The sequence below is a fragment of the Candoia aspera genome, chromosome 2, assembly GCF_035149785.1.
Source record: "Candoia aspera isolate rCanAsp1 chromosome 2, rCanAsp1.hap2, whole genome shotgun sequence".
NCBI classification, from domain to species: Eukaryota; Metazoa; Chordata; class Lepidosauria; order Squamata; family Boidae; genus Candoia; species Candoia aspera.
This window is the reverse complement of record NC_086154.1, coordinates 224,138,252-224,161,327: the sequence shown is the minus strand read 5'-3', so window position 1 is coordinate 224,161,327 and position 23,076 is coordinate 224,138,252. Positions and strand designations below refer to the sequence as shown.

The 23,076-nt window shown below is 35.1% G+C and overlaps 1 protein-coding gene across 1 annotated transcript in view; it reads right to left on the bottom strand.

Annotated features, from left to right (window-relative positions):
* Positions 1-23,076, bottom strand: part of MCTP1 (multiple C2 and transmembrane domain containing 1) — a 194,537-nt gene that overhangs the window by 71,621 nt on the left and 99,840 nt on the right. Inside the window, exons 14-17 of the mRNA XM_063295414.1 lie at positions 16,651-16,753; positions 16,205-16,306; positions 15,804-15,878; positions 14,292-14,411 (exon numbers count right to left, since the gene is read on the bottom strand). Of these exons, the coding sequence (XP_063151484.1) occupies positions 14,292-14,411; positions 15,804-15,878; positions 16,205-16,306; positions 16,651-16,753 (400 nt within the window). The remainder of the gene's footprint in view (positions 1-14,291; positions 14,412-15,803; positions 15,879-16,204; positions 16,307-16,650; positions 16,754-23,076) is intronic.

The following is a 23,076-nucleotide window of genomic DNA, read 5'->3' as shown; positions in this document are numbered from 1 at the left end:
CTTCCTTACTGAAAAGATGGTTGAAGGATCCTCTAGGATCATAACGACATAATGCATTTAAAGAGAAGAAGCAGGTAAGCCAGCAGTACTGGCAAAAGTGTTTATGGATTGTAGATCCTAACAGTATTTTTGATTATGATCAGAATCTCCCATTTCCCCAAAATTTGTTTTAGTCATGGTTCTAAACGTATTTTCAAAGTTAAGATGACTCTACATGATTATTTATCATAATTAAAATGTAACAATTTGGTAGCTAAACTGTGCAATGTTACATCAGACATTGTAAAAAGCTTTTGTTATGCCCAGACAGAAGATTCCTTTACAACAGTCTGCATTTGTGTTCAACAGCACTCATGCATTCAACAAGCCCTGTTTTGGGGCATACCATGGAAATAGCTTTTCTTTGACAGATCAAGCTATGAACATTTTTATAAGAACCATTTGTTCTAACTTGGCTAATGACCACAGAAATTTAGGGTGGAGGGAAAGGGAGGAAGAAAGAAGGTATCACCATAGAAGCTCCTGTTTTTAACTTTATTGAATTCACTACAAATAGATTTCACCATAATACTTCTCTGTTTCTTTTGTATTCAAATTTCCTCACTATTCTATTTTTAATTGCAAGGTTTCTTTTCTTTCTTTTTTCTTTTTAGAATTCATGCAAACACATTAGGGATCTATTTGTGTTCTTTGCCTTCAAGATAAAGATACTTCTTTTTATTGAGACAAGGAAAAGCTGAAAACTCCCATGCTGATAGCCTGAAATATTTTTGCTGCTACAGTGAGTCAAAGGGTAGCTCCCTCCCACCTGCATTTGACTTTGCATGTTCTAGTATACGCACGAACGCACAGATAATATGATTAGAAAACAGCTTGTTCATAGAAAGCTGTAGTGTTCCCTTTTCAAGTCTCCCATGGTGCAGCACGCTGACAAAGGAATAATAAAGATGCACATTAATAGCCCTTTGTAGGTTTTTTTTAATCCCACTTAGTGAATCTCAATGAATTTTGCACTCACAGCTGCCTTATGTTAACCAAAGGGAGGGGGGGAGACAAATGAATAAAAGGAAACTATTGTAATAATTGAAGTCCACCTTTCTTAGAGCAAGGTATAACAAATCTATAACTTCAAAACAATATTTTTATCTGCTTTGTTATTAATAAAATAGAATGAAGCTCCAAATTTTGATTCAAGCAGGCCATGATTGCAAATCAGAAAAATAACTCAATCTTCTTCCATAATATATACTTATTATAAGAATAATAGAACTAAGAAGAGTTTGTATTAAGGGGAAGGAAAATCTATCTGGTAAGAACACATTACTTTTGGGATAATTCAAAATACCGTAGACAAGTCATGTGAACCAGAGAGAGGTCTTCTTTAGTAGCATGTGTGCAATTCATTAACCATTAAAGCAAGGGATCACTTCTAGGGCAATTTAAAAAAAAATCAATGTTTAATGTTTTGTTCTACACTGCTCATTAACTGAATTTACCAAGGAACCCTGAAATAGCAACAGCCATTCATACATGCTGCTAATGTCTAGAGTACTACTTAATAAATGGCGCAAAAGCAGTGTACAAGGATTGCTTACTACTGCTCCATGCCAGTCTCATAGGAACCAGTGCATTTCTCTCACATAGCTAAATGGAAATCATGTAGGTGGCCCTGTTTAGAGATGAAAAGAAAAGCAAGATTAAGAGATTGAGACTTCATTTACCTCATTAGTGAGCTGAAAATAAAGCAAGCACTGAATAGTGTTTTGTATAAAGGAAATGGAATATAGTCTATCAGAATCTCAAAGATGTATTGATAGCTGAAAAGCAACACATTAAAAGAAAAATTCCTTTGCAGATACCATAGCAAAGTAACTTTTGGATTTCAGCTAATAATCTGGATTTTGCCACTCTGCTTTTCCTCCACCAGATCACCCAGGAAAGAGAGAGAATCTCATAGCATGGTATTTAGGCCATTTGCCATAACAGCACAGTTCATCACTAGAGTCTGAAAACTATACAAATGTAATGCTAGTTAGATTTGGTTTGTGAAGATTCATTGATTGATTAAATGAATAAATAAATAAATAAAGCCTTGTCTTGTGATGTCACTGTTTTTGTGAGACAACAGTGCTACCTAGGGGTTCAAATGCAGAACAACATTTCATTTATCATTAATGTGTTCAAAGGAGGAAGCAAAAGTTTTATAAATTAGCAAAAACATATAAATATTGGGATATCAGATGTATGAAGAATATCTTTTGTTTTTATCTAAAATTTAGAATTGTCCATTCTTCCCTCTTCTCAGCTGTCTCCCTACTCCATTGTTAAGAATATTCAGTGTTTCTGCTAGTGCAATGCTAGCAAAACTTCCTTTCATTTTAAAGAATGACATTTATTGAACATTTTTAGAAGTGATAAACTGAGCTAAAAAACCCAAAATACTCTAGCATTTTCACAGAAATGTAAAATAATAAGCTCAACAATGAGGGAAAATGCTGAGACTCTACAAATGTTGCTTACTACAAATGACTGAATGTCCTAATAAGTAGGTTTTTGTAAATACCTTTTCAAGCTGACTTTGCCACTGAAGCACATGTGATAAAGAGCTGTTTCTAATATTAAAGTGAAAGGGACAAGCACTGATACATGAGGCATTCTTTGTGCTTCTGCTGACACAGAAAGCATCTCGAAATCAGGCTAGCGTACTTCTAAATGTTATTTCCTAGAGTGAGTGAAACACTCCTATGGAAGCAGCTTCACATACTTCAAACTGACTATTCTATAATGCATTTTAAATATTTTTTTCTGCATGATAGGATAAACTATGTGATATAAGTCAATAATAAAAATGATTAATGTGTATGCTAGTTAATATATGTCATCATTGTAATTATTAGAATACTTTTTCTCTGTAGAGCACTAATGCATAGTTGTAAATCAAGCACATTTGATTCTATGTATTTATTATATTATAAGCATGCAGATTAAGATATGTATTTTTGCATGTGTTAAATGAATAACAGATATTAACCATCTTTTTTGGGAAATAATTCAAAAGAAATATCATAACTTGGCATATGTGTTCAGCCTATATTTCATATTTAATAGGTCAGTTTCACTCATTACCTCTGTAATCTAAGAGGAAACAAATTTGAGTATTTTGCAATTTCCCTTTATATTTCTTTATTTAAATTACAGGTAAGTAAGAATAATCTTCAGGTATACACATTTAAGCTGTTGAATCTAATTGTGTCAAATTAGGATAATGAAAAGGCTTTCAAGTATTTTTTTAATGTTAAATACACTTATTTTTAAACTGCTTTATATCTTCTATGCAGAAAATTACTTTAAAAATCTGACATTAAAATAATTCAGTGTCCTTTAAAACAGTACTACAATTTTAGTGAATGCTTCTGTTCCAAGTATATGTTTTTATAATAAATAGTGAATTTAAGGAAAAGGCTTGTATCATTAAGAAGAATTCAAAAATAAATCTGACAATAGCTTTCATCTATAAAAAATGAAACTGCTAGGTACAAAATGGTCCAGTTTTAGAAGTTAAATTACTAAACTTAACTCCAACACAGAATCTAATATTTAATGGTGCCCATAAACTTAAATTCTAGGAATAAAATTTAACAACATTTCTGTTTATATATTAAAATTGCATTTTGCATGCAAATGCATATTCTTTAAATTTTTAGATATTTTTTTAGTACTCTTATATAATCTGCTGCTACAATTCTATACTTAAGCAGGTGTATTCTCTGGAATACGTGATACAGAAAAATCATGTTCTTATTTGCACTGAAAACTTCCCCCTACAAAATTCTTTTTATTGACAACAAGCATAATTATCTTCCAACAAATAAAAAAATAAAAACTCATAATAGGTCTCTTGGGAAAGAAGACAGAAAGTACATCAAGAAAAATGTTCTGGGGCAGGAGTTTTCTGGAAGGTCTCTGATCTTTGGTATGATACAGAACTTAAAATCTGAAAAAGAATAAATACACAACTGAGATTGTTAATTATAAGACATAAGCTGGTGCAGAATGCAGCACTAAACCCAAAGATGGATGACTTGTCATTAATTTATAAAGCTTTTGTGGATTTGGGATTTTATTTCTATTATTTGTGTGACAGTCAAGGTTCCTCTTAAAAAGAAGTTTAAAATGGCTATACCAAAGACAAACACTGAATAAAAGAAAAACCTTGATATAATAAATCATTCTAATCAAATTCTTGGCATTGGCTATATTGTTTTAAACTTTAGACTGTACTGAAGTTTTATCTCATCCATTTTGGACAAAATGTTTCTCTAAAGGATCAGCTGTACATCAGTAAAATCTTACTTTTTAACTTCTACAGCACAAATTATATATAATACAATTTTAAAATAGATATATAAAAAATAATATAAACCTCATGCAAAAAAAAGGAGGGGGGTCTGTTCTGTCATCCAGTGAGTGCAGTTTGCATTTTGCCATTGATAAAAGAGGAACAGAAGATATGATAGACAGGCATGATGCTTCCAAGGCAACAAACATTTTTATTGTCTCTCATTCTACTGAAATCTCACTTATATTGACTCTGGCTTGCATTTTAATGCCCAATTCTATGTTTATTTGGAAATCACACTAACAATGGATTTTATATCCATTAATTTGTGCATGGGATTAGAGCCTTATAGTTTGGTTTGAAACTTATTATTCAAAAGCAATTATTTAGTGAGATTTACTTCAGTGTAAAATTGCACAGGATTATCTTCAACTAAATAAAATGGACTTATTCCAGTTAAATGTATATAACACCTCAGGTTCAGATTTTTTTTTTAAAGGCAAGGAATAGAACACATGCAGGTTCTTTTTTTGAAATGTATTTATCTCCATCTCTAAATCAGTTATATCATATTTGCCACAGATATTCAATTTGAATAATTTATTACTAGAATATATGGATTTTAAAAAAACCCAAGTACTCAGGTCAGTTAACTGGCCCTTGATGGATATATCACATACATTTTCACCGCTTTGATCACTCTCTGATGTGTATAATTTGCAATCTTGGGCGGGCTACAATATGGGAACATTAATGCTCCCTTCATGATTCAGAAATATATTTCTTAATATGAACATTAATACAAGTAAATTTTGTTTCATAAATAATTCATTAATATATTTTTAAAGACAACATGATAGCCAATTCCACTTCAAACTTCCATTTTTGCTATCGAAGTTATTCATACATTAAACGGGTGGGATATAATTTATTTAAATAAACTTTGTTCCATTTGGTCTCATTGCTATGGTGAATTTAAAAAAAAAAGTTCAAATGCAGAAAACCAGTAAACATTCAAATGAGATGAATAAGTGAAGCAATCTACTAAAACATTACCCAAATGAAACCATTTATATAATTGTCAGTTATAGACAGATAAAATCCTTCATGAGGATCCAACAGTTTGACAATTAAATTGGCAATTATGCATCTTATATGTAGGCCATATACACTGGCACTTTTGAGAAACAACAATAAGACAGGAATCCTATACAAATTTCTATGGGACAAGTTCTACCACAGGAGTTACTCCTGTGTAGGTATATACAGTATTGCACTATAAATTTATCAGTTTAATGCCACATTTCTTTACTTCAATTTAAAACCTAACTCAACTGCACATTTTTGTTAATGTAAATTAAAGCTCATTTCACAATTATATAAATTATAATAATGACAACACCTGTCTTATTTCTATAATGTGTTTCAAATTTCTGGCCAAAACCTCAAATTCCTAATAAAAATAGCAGATGATAGTTTGCTTTGCAAATTATCAATAATAAGACTCTAAAATGAAGGAGAAACATGTACTAATATATCTATATTTTAAATAAAACATAAAATAATGAAATTACCAAATGAATATATAAGGCATTATCATAAAGGAAACTCACAGAGTTTGGCAATACTGTAACTACTTTGGTTTAGTCTTAACAATAGTAACTCACTAACTAAAGACCATCAGCCTCGTTACTTTCAGGAAATTTATAATTTCACTGAGTATAGAATAGACAAAACATCCTTCTTTGATAGTACTTTTGGGTAAATTACTGTGCAGGTATTTAATGTTCAGGCTGTAACTAAGACATTTTCCCTTCTAACCACTGATTCTGATAAGGTATCCCTTCAAAATATAAGGGTTACAAATCCCTTTCATTGCTTTAACAAACTCTTATTTTTCTTGCTCTGCTATACATGCTATAGAGTCTATTTGCACCTATTCAATACTACATTAGAGATAAAGTTACAGCAAATTTGTTTTCCTCAAAAATGCAGTGAAGCTTAATATCCCTTAAGTAACAACAGACTTGTCTTTCATTTAAGAGAGAACTGGCATAATTTTCTCCCAGAAACAAACTACTCCCTTACAATGGCTCTGTTCTTAAAATTCTGAATGGGATACAGCTCAATTTGCAGGTGTTCAGGTAGAAAGGTGAAAGGGTATTTGACCCTGATAGAGTAATTGTTTCTTTGGTAGGTAACTCCAGACAGTTCAGTGATACCATTCTAGTACGAGATGGGCTGCCCGAGTTATCAGCTGTGAGGTGCACTCAAACGCTCAGTCGCTGAAATAGATATATATTATATCTGCTCAAGGAAAGGAGATACACAAGTCGACCCACAGCACAGAAGTAGAGAAACAAACACCATCTCAATGAAAAACTGTCCTGTAAGAATATTTTGATGGTTACTAATTGCAAAAGTATATGAAACTAGTAATTCCTGAAATAATTACTAACTTCACAGACTGCCTTCCAGCTTTACAAAATAGGCAGTTTGGAATACCGTGCAATACACCCAAAATAATTAACTAATAAAAGCTCAAACAGGATTATTTATACAGCTTAAGTGATTTTAAAATGTAAACTAAATCTGTTAGTATGTAAATTCCTGAGTAGAAACAAGACAATTAAATCTGCTTAAGAGTTGCGTGTTAAAAATGTTGATAATATGGCCTTATGTTTTTTATTTTAATTTCATGCATCAATGCTACAATACTTGTATTAATTCATGCTCTTTGTGCTAATAGCATAGCATAAAGACTGCAACTACAGACTACCCAAATCTTGTATTATCTATATATACATAGAGTTTCTTTCAATAGAACACTTGTTTATGAAAGTTTCAAGCATTCATTAGTTACAACTTCAGTTTTATTAAGAATCAGTTACAGCGTAATTCCTGTTTAGTTTTTAATTCAAACTGAAGCCATGTGCATTTGCCTTTCAGAGGTAAGGTAAGTAGGTACACACGCCTCCCATCCACTCGAGGCAACAGTTCTTGCTATCTCAGCCCAGCCCAGAAAACACTCTGGTCTGCTTGTTCTGTCTTGATCTTATTCACAGCAAGTGGAACAGTGTAGAGAAGGAAAGTGCTGTAAACAAAGAGCTTAGGAGTTGCAAAGCTTTATGGCAGGAAAGACAGGAGGGGGGAGGCAAATGAAATGCTGCTAGCTAAACCACCCTGGTAGGGATGATATGGAGAGAATCACTAGGATTAAACACTACATGAAATGAAAGAGAAGAGACTCTTCCCCCTCTCACCCATTATAAACAGGAAGGGAAGAAAGAGAGAGACGCTGCCCACACACACTGATTTCATTACAGGACAAAACACTGGCTAGGTGACAATCTTATAGAAAAGTAATAGGAGGAATATTGTTTATTGCCACATACTAGGTATTCCAAAACAAGAATGATAAGGATCAAGGGTGACCTAATGGACATGCAGTTTTCAGAGGGATTTATTTTTTTATATGAAATATTTATTTAGTGTACTTGTGCAGACAGACATAAAGATAGTCAAAAGAGATTCATCAAATGTTATAGTTTTATTTTGGAATTAAAGCACATTTAATAGCATTTTGCATATATTGCTTCCACATGAGTGATTATTTATACTATAACATCAAAAGTAAGTAGCAAGTATGCATGGCCATGAAGTCACCAGGAGTCAAGTTTCACTTGCAGTAGATTTTACTTTTTAGACAGTGATCAGCTAATGTTAGATTAGCCTTTTTTTCTTTTTAGCTTTATCATTTTAATGAGGTAGAGAGGAACCTGAATTGGCCCATTAATGAGTCATTTCTAGTTAAGGAAGGTGATCCATTATAATCTGAATAGAGACATGGTAATCATGTTGCCTATATAGTTCTGAGAGTAATGAAGGCTACTATGTGGTTGACATTAATTGCATTTTCAATATATTCTAATTCCGTATTACCCTTTAACAGCAAGTTCATTTTTTTCAGAGCAAATTATTGTTAGTACTATTTAAAATATCATAATTTTCACTTTGTATTTTTATTCTGATGAGCTAGGAATTATAATTGTCAGATTTTAAACAGCAGATTCCTAAAATCATTAAAAATCTAAGGATAATAGGATTGTTGTAAACTGCCCTGAGAACTCTGTTACAGAATGGCCTTTCTCCCTCCCCCACCCCTGATAAATAAAGCAAGTTTTAAATAGTTTTTTTCATAATTTCATGTGTAAAAAAGTATTTCTGGAACATGAATCCACATTTCAAATAGAATATTTTGGATTTCCCAGTTTCTTGCACTGTACATTAAGGAGTTCATTATTTTCCCTCTTCCAGAATATCTACCTTCTAGTTTTGAAAGAAATAAATGTCTCCTTAGAGGGATAAAATACACTAAAACGTTAAATAATGTACAAATTGGAATCCAAATTCCCAATTTTGCTCATGTTGAATTTTCATAATAATAATAAAAAAACACTGCTCATATTTTTTTCTTGTAACATTGCTAAATTTATATTTAAATAAGGAATTTAAGTAAAGTTGTTGTTAACAAAGGGTTGCTGCTACTTAAAATTTGACCTGATACCTGGAAGCTCAAAAACAGTCCCAAGTTTGAAAACAAATGAAGAAAACAACTATGAACGTTTGAGATGTACATACAAAGAAGGCAAAAAGAGCTAAGCATTTGTTTAACAAATGGAGCTGAAAATGAAAAAGAACAGACAAAAAAACATAACTGGGGGGGTTGAATATCAAGGTATTTATTTATGAATTAGATGGCCCGAGCTGTTCCCACCATCAGATTAACTATTTTCTACACTATATCAGAACTGATCTAATGCACTTAATGCATCAGGAAGAAAGGAATATTTTCAAAAATCCAAGCATCAACACATTGATAGCTTGTTTCTTCCCAGGTATGAGCATTCTATTCCCCCCATCCCTTGCCAGATACAAACTTCCCATCCAAGAAGAACAGCAATTTATGGTAGTACAGAAGATTTAGAGCATGAAAATACACTGTATTCTGCAGTAACAAGTTTACAAACTCAATTCTTGCTGTACACATGACACAGATCCCCCGCCCCCAATTTCTTAGAAGCAGTTCCTGATATGCATAGAATTCTGTGGTTCCTACAGGCTATGCCTAAATTGCTCAATTGAATATTTAAATATTGATACAAAATCCATCAGCAGGGAAAGTTATTTTCTTTTAAAGAAACAATTTAAATCAAAATACTCAGCATGGACATGGAATGCACTGACATGTAATTTTGTGTGTCTCACCAACTCCTCTAGTTCCCAAACTGTCTCCCCTATCTGGAATTGATGCAGCCCTGCCAAACCTCAGGCCCACAGGAGCAGCTGTTTTGGTGGGCAATGCACCAAAGGCTCCAATGAGAGAACACGGGGATCAAAAGGCTATGGATGAATGCTACATGTAGACTTCTGAATTTAACAATAAATGTTATTCTCTCAGAGTACACAGACTGAAATTGCCAGTGATTCAATATGAATATGTTCTGTAACTGTGGAAACTCTCAGTACACTTTTATGGCAATAACAGATGTATGCCATCTGCCCAGGTTTATGGTCCAGAAGATATGCAACTGCTCCTGTCTTATTTCAAAGAAAGTCCCTCTTACAAATCTCCATGAGAAAACAATGTTAAATATTAATTAACAATATAGTATAGAAATGCAATGTTTTGATTACATTCTAAAAAACAAAAACAACGAAGAGCTGAGTCTTGCAGTCTGTTCTTTTTTCCTAGTTATTTTATTTAATTTATTTATCACTGAAATAAAAGCTACTTTTGTATAATGGTTAAGTTACTGAACTGGAACTATGGAAGCCCAGGATCAAATCCATACTCATCCACTGAAATTCATTGGATGACTTTGGGATAGCCACTCTCCACCCTCCCAAGATAAGGGTTATTGGGAGGAAAATTAGGGGAGGGAATTCTATGTATAGCACCTTGAGTTCCTAGAGAAAATTTGGAATATATAATAATACAATTAAATAAATAATAATGAATATAATATATTGCTGCTGAGAAGCTATTTCTTTATACACTGAGGGCAGCTTCACAATTATTACTAAGTTATCAGAATTATTTGCAAAATCTTTCTACTGCACAAATTATTTCTCAATTCTGTCAGTCTTATCCAAAAGCAGGTTTACCAAAAAGGAATCTATTAAATAATGTTCATGTTTCTCCATTACGTTATCCTATGATTTCCCTATTAATCATAAATTTGTAATGATAATGTAAGACCTTAATCATTTCAAGATGCACCTCTAGTTTTTCATGTGTGATGGCTAAACACAGAAATAGTTTACATAAATATGTACAAACCTAAGCTAAATAAATCTGAGCACTAAAACAGGAAAAATAGTACTGGAACTGCTTTAGATTTACTTTAAAAATCTAAAACAGGTTGCAGATGAATGTCAGCTAAAATCAAAAGACGACGACTAATCTTCCAAGCTCTTGGAGAAAATGTGGAATGTATCATTTTCCCTTATATGAAAAGATTATTGTTATTTAGAGGAAGATTTGAATATTTACACTAATAAAGTTAAATGAAGTCATTTGGGAATATCACTTGCTTTGAGGATTGGCTGTTTTCTTATAAATCAATGCTTAATATTCCTTCAAGTAACTCAGCAATGATTGTATTATGACTTGTATACTGTAGGCTAAAAGGACATATGGTAACATAAATCTTAAACTTTTCATTAAACTGCCCAAATTCAAATCCCACCTTTTTGTGCACTCTGACATTTTTGCCTGGCATTTTCATTAATTTTGCAACATACATAAGTGTAACTGAAATGTTACCTGATCAATACTTTGTCTCTTTCATGTAGCACTAGAGCACATTTCCCCAAAGACCGCACAGCAATGCAGGAAATAAATGTGTAAAATATCAAATGTTAATGTTAACATAGCAGCACTTAACATATAACAACTGAAAAGGCTAAAACAATTCAAAATGGCCAAAGGTACCACAAATTATCCACAAACCTATTTACAGATTAAAATTTGTCTGCCAAAATAATTCACTGATTCATGTTGAAGCATCTCCTTTTACTTAAATCTTAGACATCCAATTATTTTTCTGCCCATTATAGTAATATGACAGTAGAGGAAAAGGTTGTATACATCCTCATCTGCCCTAAAGCACTACACTCTCCAACATCTACAAGTACAGGAATGTCTGGTCAAGAGTTGGAGAAAATTAAACCCAATTTTGAAGACATTTTGATACCTACACTAGGCTACTGCAAAGATAATTCTTCTAATTTCTATGTGAAAGGTGACTTCCATATATTAGGTAAAGTATTTTGAATAACTACATGTTAAAATTATGTAGAAGTAATCTAAACTTCTTAATTGAAATGTGAACAAAGAAGCTAATATTTTTAAAATTTTATTGGAGTAGTTTTACATACCAAACACTTAGTTATGTTCAATATAGCAACTGGGGAAACAATATCTACTGGGGAAGGGGGGAGGTTAGCCTAACAGAAAGTACTATAATATTTGTTTCTATACTATTTAAATCCTAAGCTTTGGAACATGTTATATGAGCAGAAGAGAGTTGTTGGAACAAACCAAGATCTAGCAGAAATTTCCCATTGGAGGAAGTTAAGTAATAAAATCTCCCTTGAGTTGAGCTTTACTACATGTAATGGTATGTAGGAATGACTTTGAGGGATGAAGGGAAGAGATCCTGCCTAGGGAATGATTCAGATAAAAGAGGGAGGAGTCCACAACTGGTTGGGAAGGATCTGCCCTATATGATCAGGCTGTAAAAAGAGACGGCAGGATATTCTGTAAAAAGGCTGTAAAAAGAGACGGCAGTACTTTCAGACTTGCAAGATTCTGTTAATGTAGCCTTACAATAAAATAGAATTAGCTGATCTGGTCATATTTCCTGTCTGGTTTACCTGGGAGGGCTGACACTACATCCATGTTGTTTTCTAGAAAACTCTATGGAAGTGATCTACCATTTCATTTGTTCAGGACATTTGATTTTTTAGTGTAGCCTGTAATCCTGGAATTTTGTGTTGCCTTCCTTTCCAAGTTTTAATCAGGTCTGATTCTACTTAGTTTTTTTTTTTTTTTTTAGAATAGCTAGGTGCTGACACCTGCCCTGACTTAAGGAAGATGTTATTTTGTTAATCCTCCCTTCCCAAGCAGTTGAAAGAATAAAAATTAATGGGATTCCACTTTGCACAACTTTGGATCCATCAGATTACTTCATCAAGGGTTGCTCATTTACTCTCCAATTTGTTAGGACTGTCTAACTCTCATTACTTTAATGGCATTTTAAACAGTCTAAATTTTGCAGAATAGTAGATGTAGGTTGCAATACTATAATCAGTAAATACACTAAGACTCAGATATAATTGGTATACAAGTAAAACTGTTACAGAAAACTAGTCATAATAAAAAGCTATGTACTTGTTGTGGCTCTTTGACAGTAGGGTAGGTTGTTGAAATCTACCTTATGACAAATCAGTCATAAAAGTCTTGACTATAGGCACATAAATATCACCTGCCTCTCATCAAAAGGCTTTGAAAGCATTCAGACTGTACCTACAAGATATCAACCTAAGGATCATGTTATATAAAGATCATGGCATAATACTATTTTAAAACGTTACGGTGCCTATATTTTGATTCTTTCTTAAGACCCATTACACTTTGGGCTATCTTGACCAATGGAGAACCTGCATGTGACATCAAAATCAATGAAAGGCAAACGGCTTAAGGTAAAGAAAAAGATCTGAGATTCTGTTTTTTAATTTTGTATTCCACAGCATTAAGAACTTATCTAAAAACAGAAATGATGGCAATAGCCTTGTCACTGTTGTTCACCAGCAACTTGTACTCAGAAGGATGCAGCCTCTGACTCTGGATAGTATACAGCTATCACAAATAGCATTCTCCATGGAATAGTCTTATTCCTAATATCATGTGGTTTTCCATCAATCTACAGAGACAGTTCAAGTTGGTACATCTGTATAATAATTTCTTATATCACCCTGAATGTTTAAGTCAATAAATCACATGAATAAGCCCCATAGCAATATTTCAATTCTTCCAGATAGGAAAACTGTTATGTCACATACCCCTCCCACATGATTCCTTGGGTTAAACAGTTGTCTGAACACCACATGACGCAACAAATCACACTTCAGTTTCTTGCACGTATTAATATAGTAATGCTTTATATGAAATCTAGAAAACAACTTCTACATACCTCCAATATTAATATTATTCATTGTATAAACAGTGGTAGAAGCCTACCCACAGAGCAGGAAACTCTTTTACCAAAAGAATGATGCAGATTATACACTTAAGATTATGAAGCAAGAAAACCCCATCAGGGGTTGCCTTTGATGGCTAAAAAAATAAGTATTAAATATATAACTAAGAAAATACTTTTCTCAAAGGATGAAGAGCTTTAGGGACCAGGAATCTAATTCATCAAGAGTGACATAATAAAGATCCTACTGACTGCATTAAACTTCCTAGCCCTGATAAGTAACTTTCATTTTTTTTAGAGATCAGTAATTCAGAGTGCATACCAATCTAAAAACTACGGACTATCCAATATTATTGCTTACTTACTGAATATTGATAAGATATCATTGCATTCCAAGTGTGAGACCATTACATATTATCTGTCTTTGCACATTCAGTTTTGGCTTATTGTGAACAAACAACCTGCTGGTGCATCCTACTTGAATGCTCCTGGTTTGCTTCTCCTGCCAGCAGGAGTGATTAAGCAAATCTCAGAAAATTCTTCTATGATTTGTTTAGCCATTTGCATTGGTCACCAGGACGAATAGGAATTGTTAAAAGCTTGTGTGCAAAATTAAGAATTGTTTTCCCTTAAACTTGCCACAAATGGTTAAGAATAATATGTTGATTAAATGAAAAATATCATACCACAAAAGCAGCCAGACTTCTTGGTGGTGACTCCCATTCAAAACAACTATTTATAAAGTAGGCAGCATTTATAATGACCATGACACAACGTTTCACACGCATAAAGTTCCTTAGAAGAAGCTAGAGGTAAGAAACACAGAGCATGTGTTAGCTTCTTTTGTGCTGTTAAATATATTCTGACTGTGTACACACCTTATCCCAAAAAGATATACTATATAGATTAAAAGTGCTATTACTGAAGAATAAAAAAGGAACTGTCTATAGGAATCCACAGCTTTATCAGTAATTGCAATATATAAAGGCCTGTACTGTTCTACTGTGCAGCACAATAGCAGAGATTACAATGCTGCCATACTTACGAAGCTTTCGTTCCAAATATGTAACCATGCTCCAGGCACTGAGGTTCAGAGATTTAGTATATCAATCTAGATTTTTGAAACAGAATTCTTTTTATACTAGTTCTAAGAAATGACATATGCAGTAATTCTCAGACAATTTTACTTGTTTTTTCCATTTAAGACATGACAAAACATTACACAAACAAGAAGAACCATGCATTTCTTTTTAAGAACTATGAAGATTTTTTTACCAGCTTTTGGAAAGATATTACTTTGAATTTATTCATAAAGTTCACTGAAAAAAACCTGTTGCATTTTAAAGCATAATACTGTACCTGTTTTATTTAAAATAAGATTTCTCTAATGAGATATTTTAAGTTCAGACTAACTGATAAAGGATTAATTCTATCCACTTTCTACAAATGTGCCACTAATTTCTAAGAATCTGGTATCTTGAAGAAAGTATTTTGTTTTGTGTATTACAGAAAAGCACTTGCTTATTTTATGATTATGTAAATATTATCTCACTGCTTATAAAAATTCCTTACTGAAAGTAACTCTACATTTTAAGTAAGAAATATACGAATACTATTCAGTTTATGAATCAGCTCCGGAAAATGGATTGATTTACAGCCTTTCTCTTTTGGTACCATAATTGTAATCATGAAAAATATAAAGTAAACTTGGTTATAATATTACTTTAACCAATTATTCAACAAAATGGAATTTTTAAATAGTTGCTATTGATAAGTAAATATTTCAGCTATTAAAAGGTAAATACACATAGAAAAATGTATTTGTCAGTCTTTGAAGAGTCAAATAAACGTTTGTTGCCTTAATTAAGATTCTAATAAGCACCACAGTATTAGAACTAGGAGAACAAAAGACTGATAGATTCCCTAATCCACAATAATATGAGAGTTCCTGTAGGTCAAATTAGCCACCAAATGTATGCTAGACTAAGTTTACAGCCACCTGTGCCATAACCTGATACACGGGGAAAGCTGATGACTTTATTCTGGTTCTCATGACACTTTTCTAAGGCTCAATTTTTGCTAGGAGTGTTGTGGGTGTGGGTGCTACTCCCAGATAAACTTTTCCAATAAATGGGGGAGTGCTGTCAATGCTTATAAAAAAAAATCTGCAAAGTAACATTGCAGTTCTAAATCTTTACCTGTTTAGATATTCTGTTTTCTTCTTCAATATATTTCTGTTCTTTGGGCATTAACGTTTGGATGCTGGCTTTCACCTAAACATCAGAATATCATAATATTTAGGCACTGAAACATATATCATTTAAAATCATTATTACGGCATTTCCAAAGCACGAGGCCAAGATTACAAGCTAGAAATATGAAACACAAAACCCATGCTTGTGTATATCTTAGCATTAGCAGCAGTAGCAGCGAAGTGATAAAGTGTGACTGTCTCAGGCAGTGGCAGAAGAGTATTGTGCAGCATATATCAAAGTTTAGAGAAAATGAGGAATGACAGAAATTCTCTACAAATCAGCAACAAAAGCTTTCATGAAACCGAACTCTTTAGCAGTACAAAAAAGCCAAAGTTAAGACTTACAGCATTAAAAATCACATCCATTTCAAGATAGATGACCCCCTTTGTTGGCCCTGTCAGCTGCTTGTTTTTCAAAACGTAGGCTTTCTGTTCACCATTTTGAATCTGCAGGAAAAGGACATGACAGCCGTCTGTCTCACAGTCTCCACTGAATACACTCCCTCCATGACCTTTGACCCCCAGCTGCTGAAACTGACAGAGAACCAAAAACAACTGTGGCAATTCTGACAAGTACCTGTTCATTACCAGGACCAAGTCTGTCAGGAAAAATTAACTATCATGGGATTCAACATGGCTGTGAATTGAGTATGTTAAATTTTTTTCAGTATTCCTATTACAGACCTTGGTTGAAAAATGACAGCCTGTACTGATTGTTTCCATGAGCATAAAGAAATTCGGAGCAGATAACGACGACAATGATAATAATAACAATAATAATATCAACTTACATACAATAATGGAATAACCACTTTGCCCAGGAAGTCAGCACTCCGATCACGATCTTCATCGTAAACTGTCACTTCAAGAACTGAGTGGATATCTTTAACGTTGCTATAAAGGGTGAGGCAGAAACAGAGGTGGAAAGTCATTTAACTGGTTACCAACAAAAACACATCACTAAGTCACAGAAAAATCAAATAGTACATGTATTTTTGAAAGTATAAACTAGGAAAAAAAGGAGCTAAAAGAAGACCAATTTAAATAGGAATACAACTCAGGCATAATACTGAACATTTGGCAATTACATACTTCCCTGCCCTTATTGTGTCTGTGGAATGTCTGCCAGCTGCACTATTTAGAGTGTCCCAGACCCTATTAGGCAAGGATGGGCCGGAAGAACCAATTAGTGTAAGTTGTGATCATCTGTCTGAGCATTTCATGGATAAAATCACTTGCATTTGCTCTGATTTGGAAGCCAGATGGATGGAATTTTTTGAAATGATAGAGGTGTCAACTTGTGATGTTACCTGCAAAGTTTTTGAGTCTCTTAATGTCAAGGTAGTAGATAAAGATCTCTATGATATTAGCACCTCTACTTGACACATCTGGCTGGCCAAAGCAGCTAGACCCTGACATATCTGGCTGGCCAAATAGCTAGAAAGGGGACTAGGAGTTGGACCCTGGCAGTAATCAACTCTTTTTTGAGGGAAGGGAATATTGAACAGCTTTGAAAGAAGTCCTAGTCTGCCCACTCCTTGTGAAATGAGCTCTGGATCTAGCAATAGTGAATAACTATTGTCCTATCTCCAATCTCTTTTTGAGAAGGATGTTGAGAAAGTAGTGGAATTACAATTACAGAGAACACTGGAGTATGTGGATCTATGGCAGTTTGGATTAACACCAGGGCATGGGATGAAAACCAGACTGGTTGTCATGGATCACTCATGGCAGGAGTTAGAGAAGGGAGTGCAACCATCTTTATCTTCCTAGATCTCTTGGCAATTTTGAAACTATTGATCATACTATCCTTCAAGACCTCCTGCAAGGGTTGGCAGTTGGAGGCAATGTTTTACGGTAGTTCTGCTCCTACCTTAGTAGATGGATCCAGTTATAATTGCATGGGGTTGGGGGGAGAGGTCATGCTTTTGGCCCTTCACCTTCCCCCATCATCTTTAATATCTACATGATCAATCTGCTGGTTTGGGCTGAGGTAGCATCAATATTGTATATCACCTAGAACAGGATGTGCTGAGGATGGTCACTCACGCCCTTGTCATCTCTTGTCCAGTTTATTGTAATTCACTTAAAATAGGGCTACCTTGGAAGACATTCTGGAAACTTCAGCTGGTCCAAAATGAAGCTGCCCACACACTTACTGGACAGTCATGGTACTGCCATATTACATCATTGCTGAAAAAACTGCACTGGCTGTCAGTGTATTTTGAAGTACAATTCAGGATGTGGGTCACTATCTTGATGCTCATGCTTTACAAGACCACCTTTCCTAGATAGGTTCTATACACTCAATCTAGATGGCTAGAAAATGCATGCTAAGGATCCCTGCCTACCAGAAACTGTACAGGAGGGAATCCAGTAGTGAATGTTCTTTGTGAGAGCTCTCCACTTAAGAAATAATCTGTCCAAGGAGAGGATGGCCCCCATTCTCAGGCCTTTGAGAAGCAGGTAAATACTTGCTCATCTAGAAGGCCTTTGGGAATTGGCTATGGAGTCATCAGTGATTATATCAGTTTTAATGTATTTATCTATTATTTACATTATTTATATTAGTTTACTATTAGCACTTGCACATCACCTAGTCTATTTGGACTAAGATAGCAGAAAAACACATACATAAATGAACATTCCACAAGCAACATCAGAAAGCCTTTCATAAACATTTATTCCAACTAATTATGCTGCACGTAATGAATGTTTCAGAGTAAGAAAATAAATGTTGATAAAGCCATATATACTGACTGTATTTTAAATAACAAGAGCCTTAGCAAACATGTGACAGACTCTTGACATCACAAATTGTAGGGATCAAAACTGTAGTTTTTCTGCATTTTCTCACAGACTCCACTTCTTAAATAGGATGCACTCGAACTCACTGCAGCATGACTACATTTAGAGGCAATGATAAATCACCATTTGGCATTATGCTGAACATAGGGGTCAGGTAGCTCTCTTTCTCCCCTGTATTTGTTTCATTTATTTAATCACTTTTGGGTTGTCTTTCAAGATTATCATGGTCTCATGGCTGTTGGAAGTTAAGTTTTTGCTTCTGTTTTAAATTAGCCACCACTCATCCAGAATTAATTGGATGTCAAAGCTGGGGCTTTGGGAAAAGACCATTCTGCATAGCCTCAACATACAGGGCAAATCCCTGGTTCTCTGTAGTCCCTTCTCAGTCTCTGTTTCTTTCCTCTTGAATTGAGAAAAAAGCTTTTTGTCATATGAAGGGAAACTGGAAACATGTCTTTTCTGAATTTTGAGACTCTTGAAAATAAAAAAAGTATGCAAAACAACATATATGAAGAAAACGAATCATATTAGGGGAAATCACTTGCAAAAATAGATGTTAGGAATAATAAAAGTAAAATTTATAGAAATGTTTATGAGAATCTGTGAAGGAAAGCAGAGACAATTCACAACTGGGAAACTGAATGAAATCAAAGTTGATGGATTTGCCTGTCCTACTTTTTATCCAACTCTTAGATTGCTTCAATTTTCCATTAACTTTTTGTTCCCTCTACCCTAAATAGGATCGTAAGAGCCAGGGAATAATTTTTAGTCATTTTAGGTCTAGAGGATGGGGAGGAATGGGAGGGAAGAAAGTTTCTACCCATCTCTTTCCATATGAGATATCTGGATTCAACATTAGGAGTACAACTGTCAGTCTTTTCTCCTGTTCTTTCCATCTAGCCAAATAGACACGAATTTTTAAAATAATTGTTTTTACAATTGTATATAAAAGGTAAAGGTTTCCCTTGACGTAAAGTCCAGTCGAATCCGACTCTAGGGGGCGGTGCTCATCTCCGTTTCTAAGCCTTGGACCCGGCGTTGTCATAGACACTTCCGGGTCATGTGGCCAGCATGACGACTCGGAACGCCGTTACCTTCCCGCCGAAGCGGTACCTATTGATCTACTCACATTTGCATGTTTTCGAACTGCTAGGTGAGCAGGAGCTGGGATTAACAACGGGAGCTCACCCCACAGCGCGGTTTCGAACCGTCGACCTTCCGATCGACAGCTCAGCGGTTTAACCCGCAGTGCCACCGCGTCCCTACAATTGTATATATCAAGGACATAATCATGTTAACATATTACTATAGTTACATAATATATAATTGTATGATATTATAAACTATGTTATATAATACACATTATACATTATTTTAGTAAATATCTATGAATTCCTTTATTACAAATCTCAGTGGTTTATAATAGAATAATTAAAATATAAAGTATGTAAGAGTAGTACTAAAGTAATGTTCAATCTAAAAGTGGGAAAAAGGAAAACAAAACAGAAATTAGTCATACAGTGAAAGCTTGCACGAAAAGGGATGTAAAAGATATAATGGCAGATACTTCACAAATTTTAAGGTAGAACATTTCAGCATGCAGGGACACCACTGAAATTGTGTAAAATGTCACTTTTGTTTCACACATGATGATCTCCCCTAACAATCTTAGTAATCTGAACTTCGAACTGGTCCCAAATTCTTTCAGGGCCTTATACATTACAAGCAGAATCCTGAACCTGGTTTATTAGCTAATAGGCAGCTGATTCAGTTGCTTCCACAAGGTGTAACATGAACATGGCCAGGTGCCTTGCTTAGCAATTTGGTCCCAACATTCTGCACCAGATGAGACTTTTGGAACAAATGCAAGAGCAGTCCTACATTGAATACATTATGCAATCTAAATATGAAAGCCGGCTTAGTGACCTTGGGCCAGTCACTTTCTCTCAGCCCAACTTGGTGCAATGTAGACTAGCCTCCTCATGGTGCACACCAGGCAATGTGACTTGTCACACCTAAATAGTCTACACATCTGGCAGCTGGACCTCACAAGGATTTCTGAGCAAGAAAAAGCAGCATGAACACTGAACTGCTATGCCATATGATTTAAAAAAAAAGTTACCACTATGTGAACTACTGTAGCTAGGCTATTTCTGCATAGGTGTCAGCCTAGCAAGGTAGTCCAGAGAGGAAGCACAGCCAGATGAACTAATTCTACTTTATTGTAAAGTTACATGAAAAGAATCTTTCAAGTCTGAAACTGCATTTCTCCCCCATCACCTTTACAGCCCAAGAAACTAGGGAGGGTCCCTTCTGAGGTGTTTGCCACACCCACATTACTTCTGTGGGCTAAGCTGCCTCTTCCAACTGTTTCCCTGGTTGTGGCTTTTCCCCTGTCTCCCAAGGTCATTCCCATATACCATCACACTAGGAAAGGGAATAGTTGGCATATCAACCACCTTCTTCCCATAAATATTCCATACAGCTTCAGTTTATTGGCCTCAGCTGATGCACATATGCACAACCTCGCAGAATTCAAATGTTATGGAGAAGTAGAGCTGAAAATCTTCAGCATATTGATGATTCTTACCCCCAAACTTCTGATAATCACTCCAGCAGCCTCTTGCACAAACACGTATCTCTGTGTATGTGCATATATAAAACAAGATAATCCCTTGTGGCTCCCCAAAGCATAGCTGCCAGGATGCCAAATTATAGTCACTCAATGCATATCTGAGACTATCCCTCCAAGAAAGAGTAGAATGACTCTTATTTATTTTATTTATTTTATAAATTTATTCATCTCCCATCTCTCCCCTACGGGGGGGGGGGGGGAAACTCTGGGTAGCTTACAATAAAACAGGATTAAAATATAAAACCATTACATTACAAAATACAATAAAAATATAAATATAATAAAATCTACATGGTGAAAAGATCTTAATCAGTCCTTGAGTATAGTAGGCCCCTCAGAATCACTTCATGGCGCTAGCCATCCCCATTCGCCCTCCTGTTCCAAGCCTGCCTACAAAACCAGGTCTTTAATCTTTTGCGGAAGTCCAGGAGCGAGGGGGTTGTCTCACCTCTGGGGGAAGGATGTTCCAAAGGGCGGGAGCTACAGCAGAGAAGGCATGCTTCAGAGACCCCACTAGATGGAATTCTTTTATAGATGGGGCCCGTAACATGCCCTCCCTGCATGACCGGATGGGGTGGGTCAATGTAATAGGGATGAAACAGCCCCTCAGATATCCTGGTCCCATGCCACGTAGGGCTTTAAAGGTGATGACCAACACCTTGAATTGGACATAATGGCTTCAACTTTCAAATCACAGAGGTGGTCTAAAAGGATAAAAGGATGGTCAAAGGTATCAAAAGCTGTTGATAGATTAATCAGGATCAACAGAGCTGCACTTTCCATTTCTCTGTCATGTGATGTTACTGAGGCTTATTCTGTCCCTAAACCAGGGCTGAACCTAGACTTAAAAGGGCAGAAATAATCAGTGTCCTCACAGAATGTCTTCAACTGCACTGATAGCATCATCTCAAGCATAATGTGCCAAAAATGGACACTGGATGGTAGTTAAGAACCTCTGGATCCAGGAAAGGTTAATTCATGTGTGGATAGTCTGTCTCCTTTAAAGCCAACAGCACCAAACATGCATTCAAAAAACCCTGGATGTATCCCCTCAACACCCATTTGCTACCATGGATAACCTGAGAAGAAAGTGTCAAGATAATATGTGCTAGTCCACACAGCTTGTACATGTCTTCAGGCTTTAAAATTAGAAGCAGTCTCATAAAGACCATAAACACCTTGGAATATATTGCATTAAGGACTTACGGTGGGAATATGGCCAACTGAACAGCTGTGTCTGCAAGCTCCTCAGACAGAACTGACAGTGGAGGCCTTTTTTGGGGCTTGGGCAGGCTTTTTCCTGAAGCCCAAGAGTGCTTTCATGACAAAGAAAATGCCCGGAATCATCCCATCTGCTCTCCAAAACTCCATCTTGCAGCCAGAGAATCACAAACAGCATTTGTGATGATCTGGTAAGAGACGATGGGAGGTGGGGACATCACCATTTCCACGCCGTGCTGTAGTCTTAAAGGGACATTAGGTTGAGCCACCCTGTTTCTAAATGACTCGATTTATGTATTTTTTAACTTTATGTACCCCAAGAGAGGCTTTCTACAGCAAGAAAAAGAGGACTCTCTTGGTGTTTATCGTTATTTCTGGATTAAATTTTTAAAATCTTTTAAAGTTTTGGCTTGTTTTCCCATTTAAAGATTAAGGAGGATTGAGAATAAATACTTGCTTCCCTGTTACTATTTCTGTACTGAATTTGAAGGATTTAATATTTTCCTACATGTTGAATTTGCTGTTTTGAATCTCCAGCCTTCTGTTCACTTTC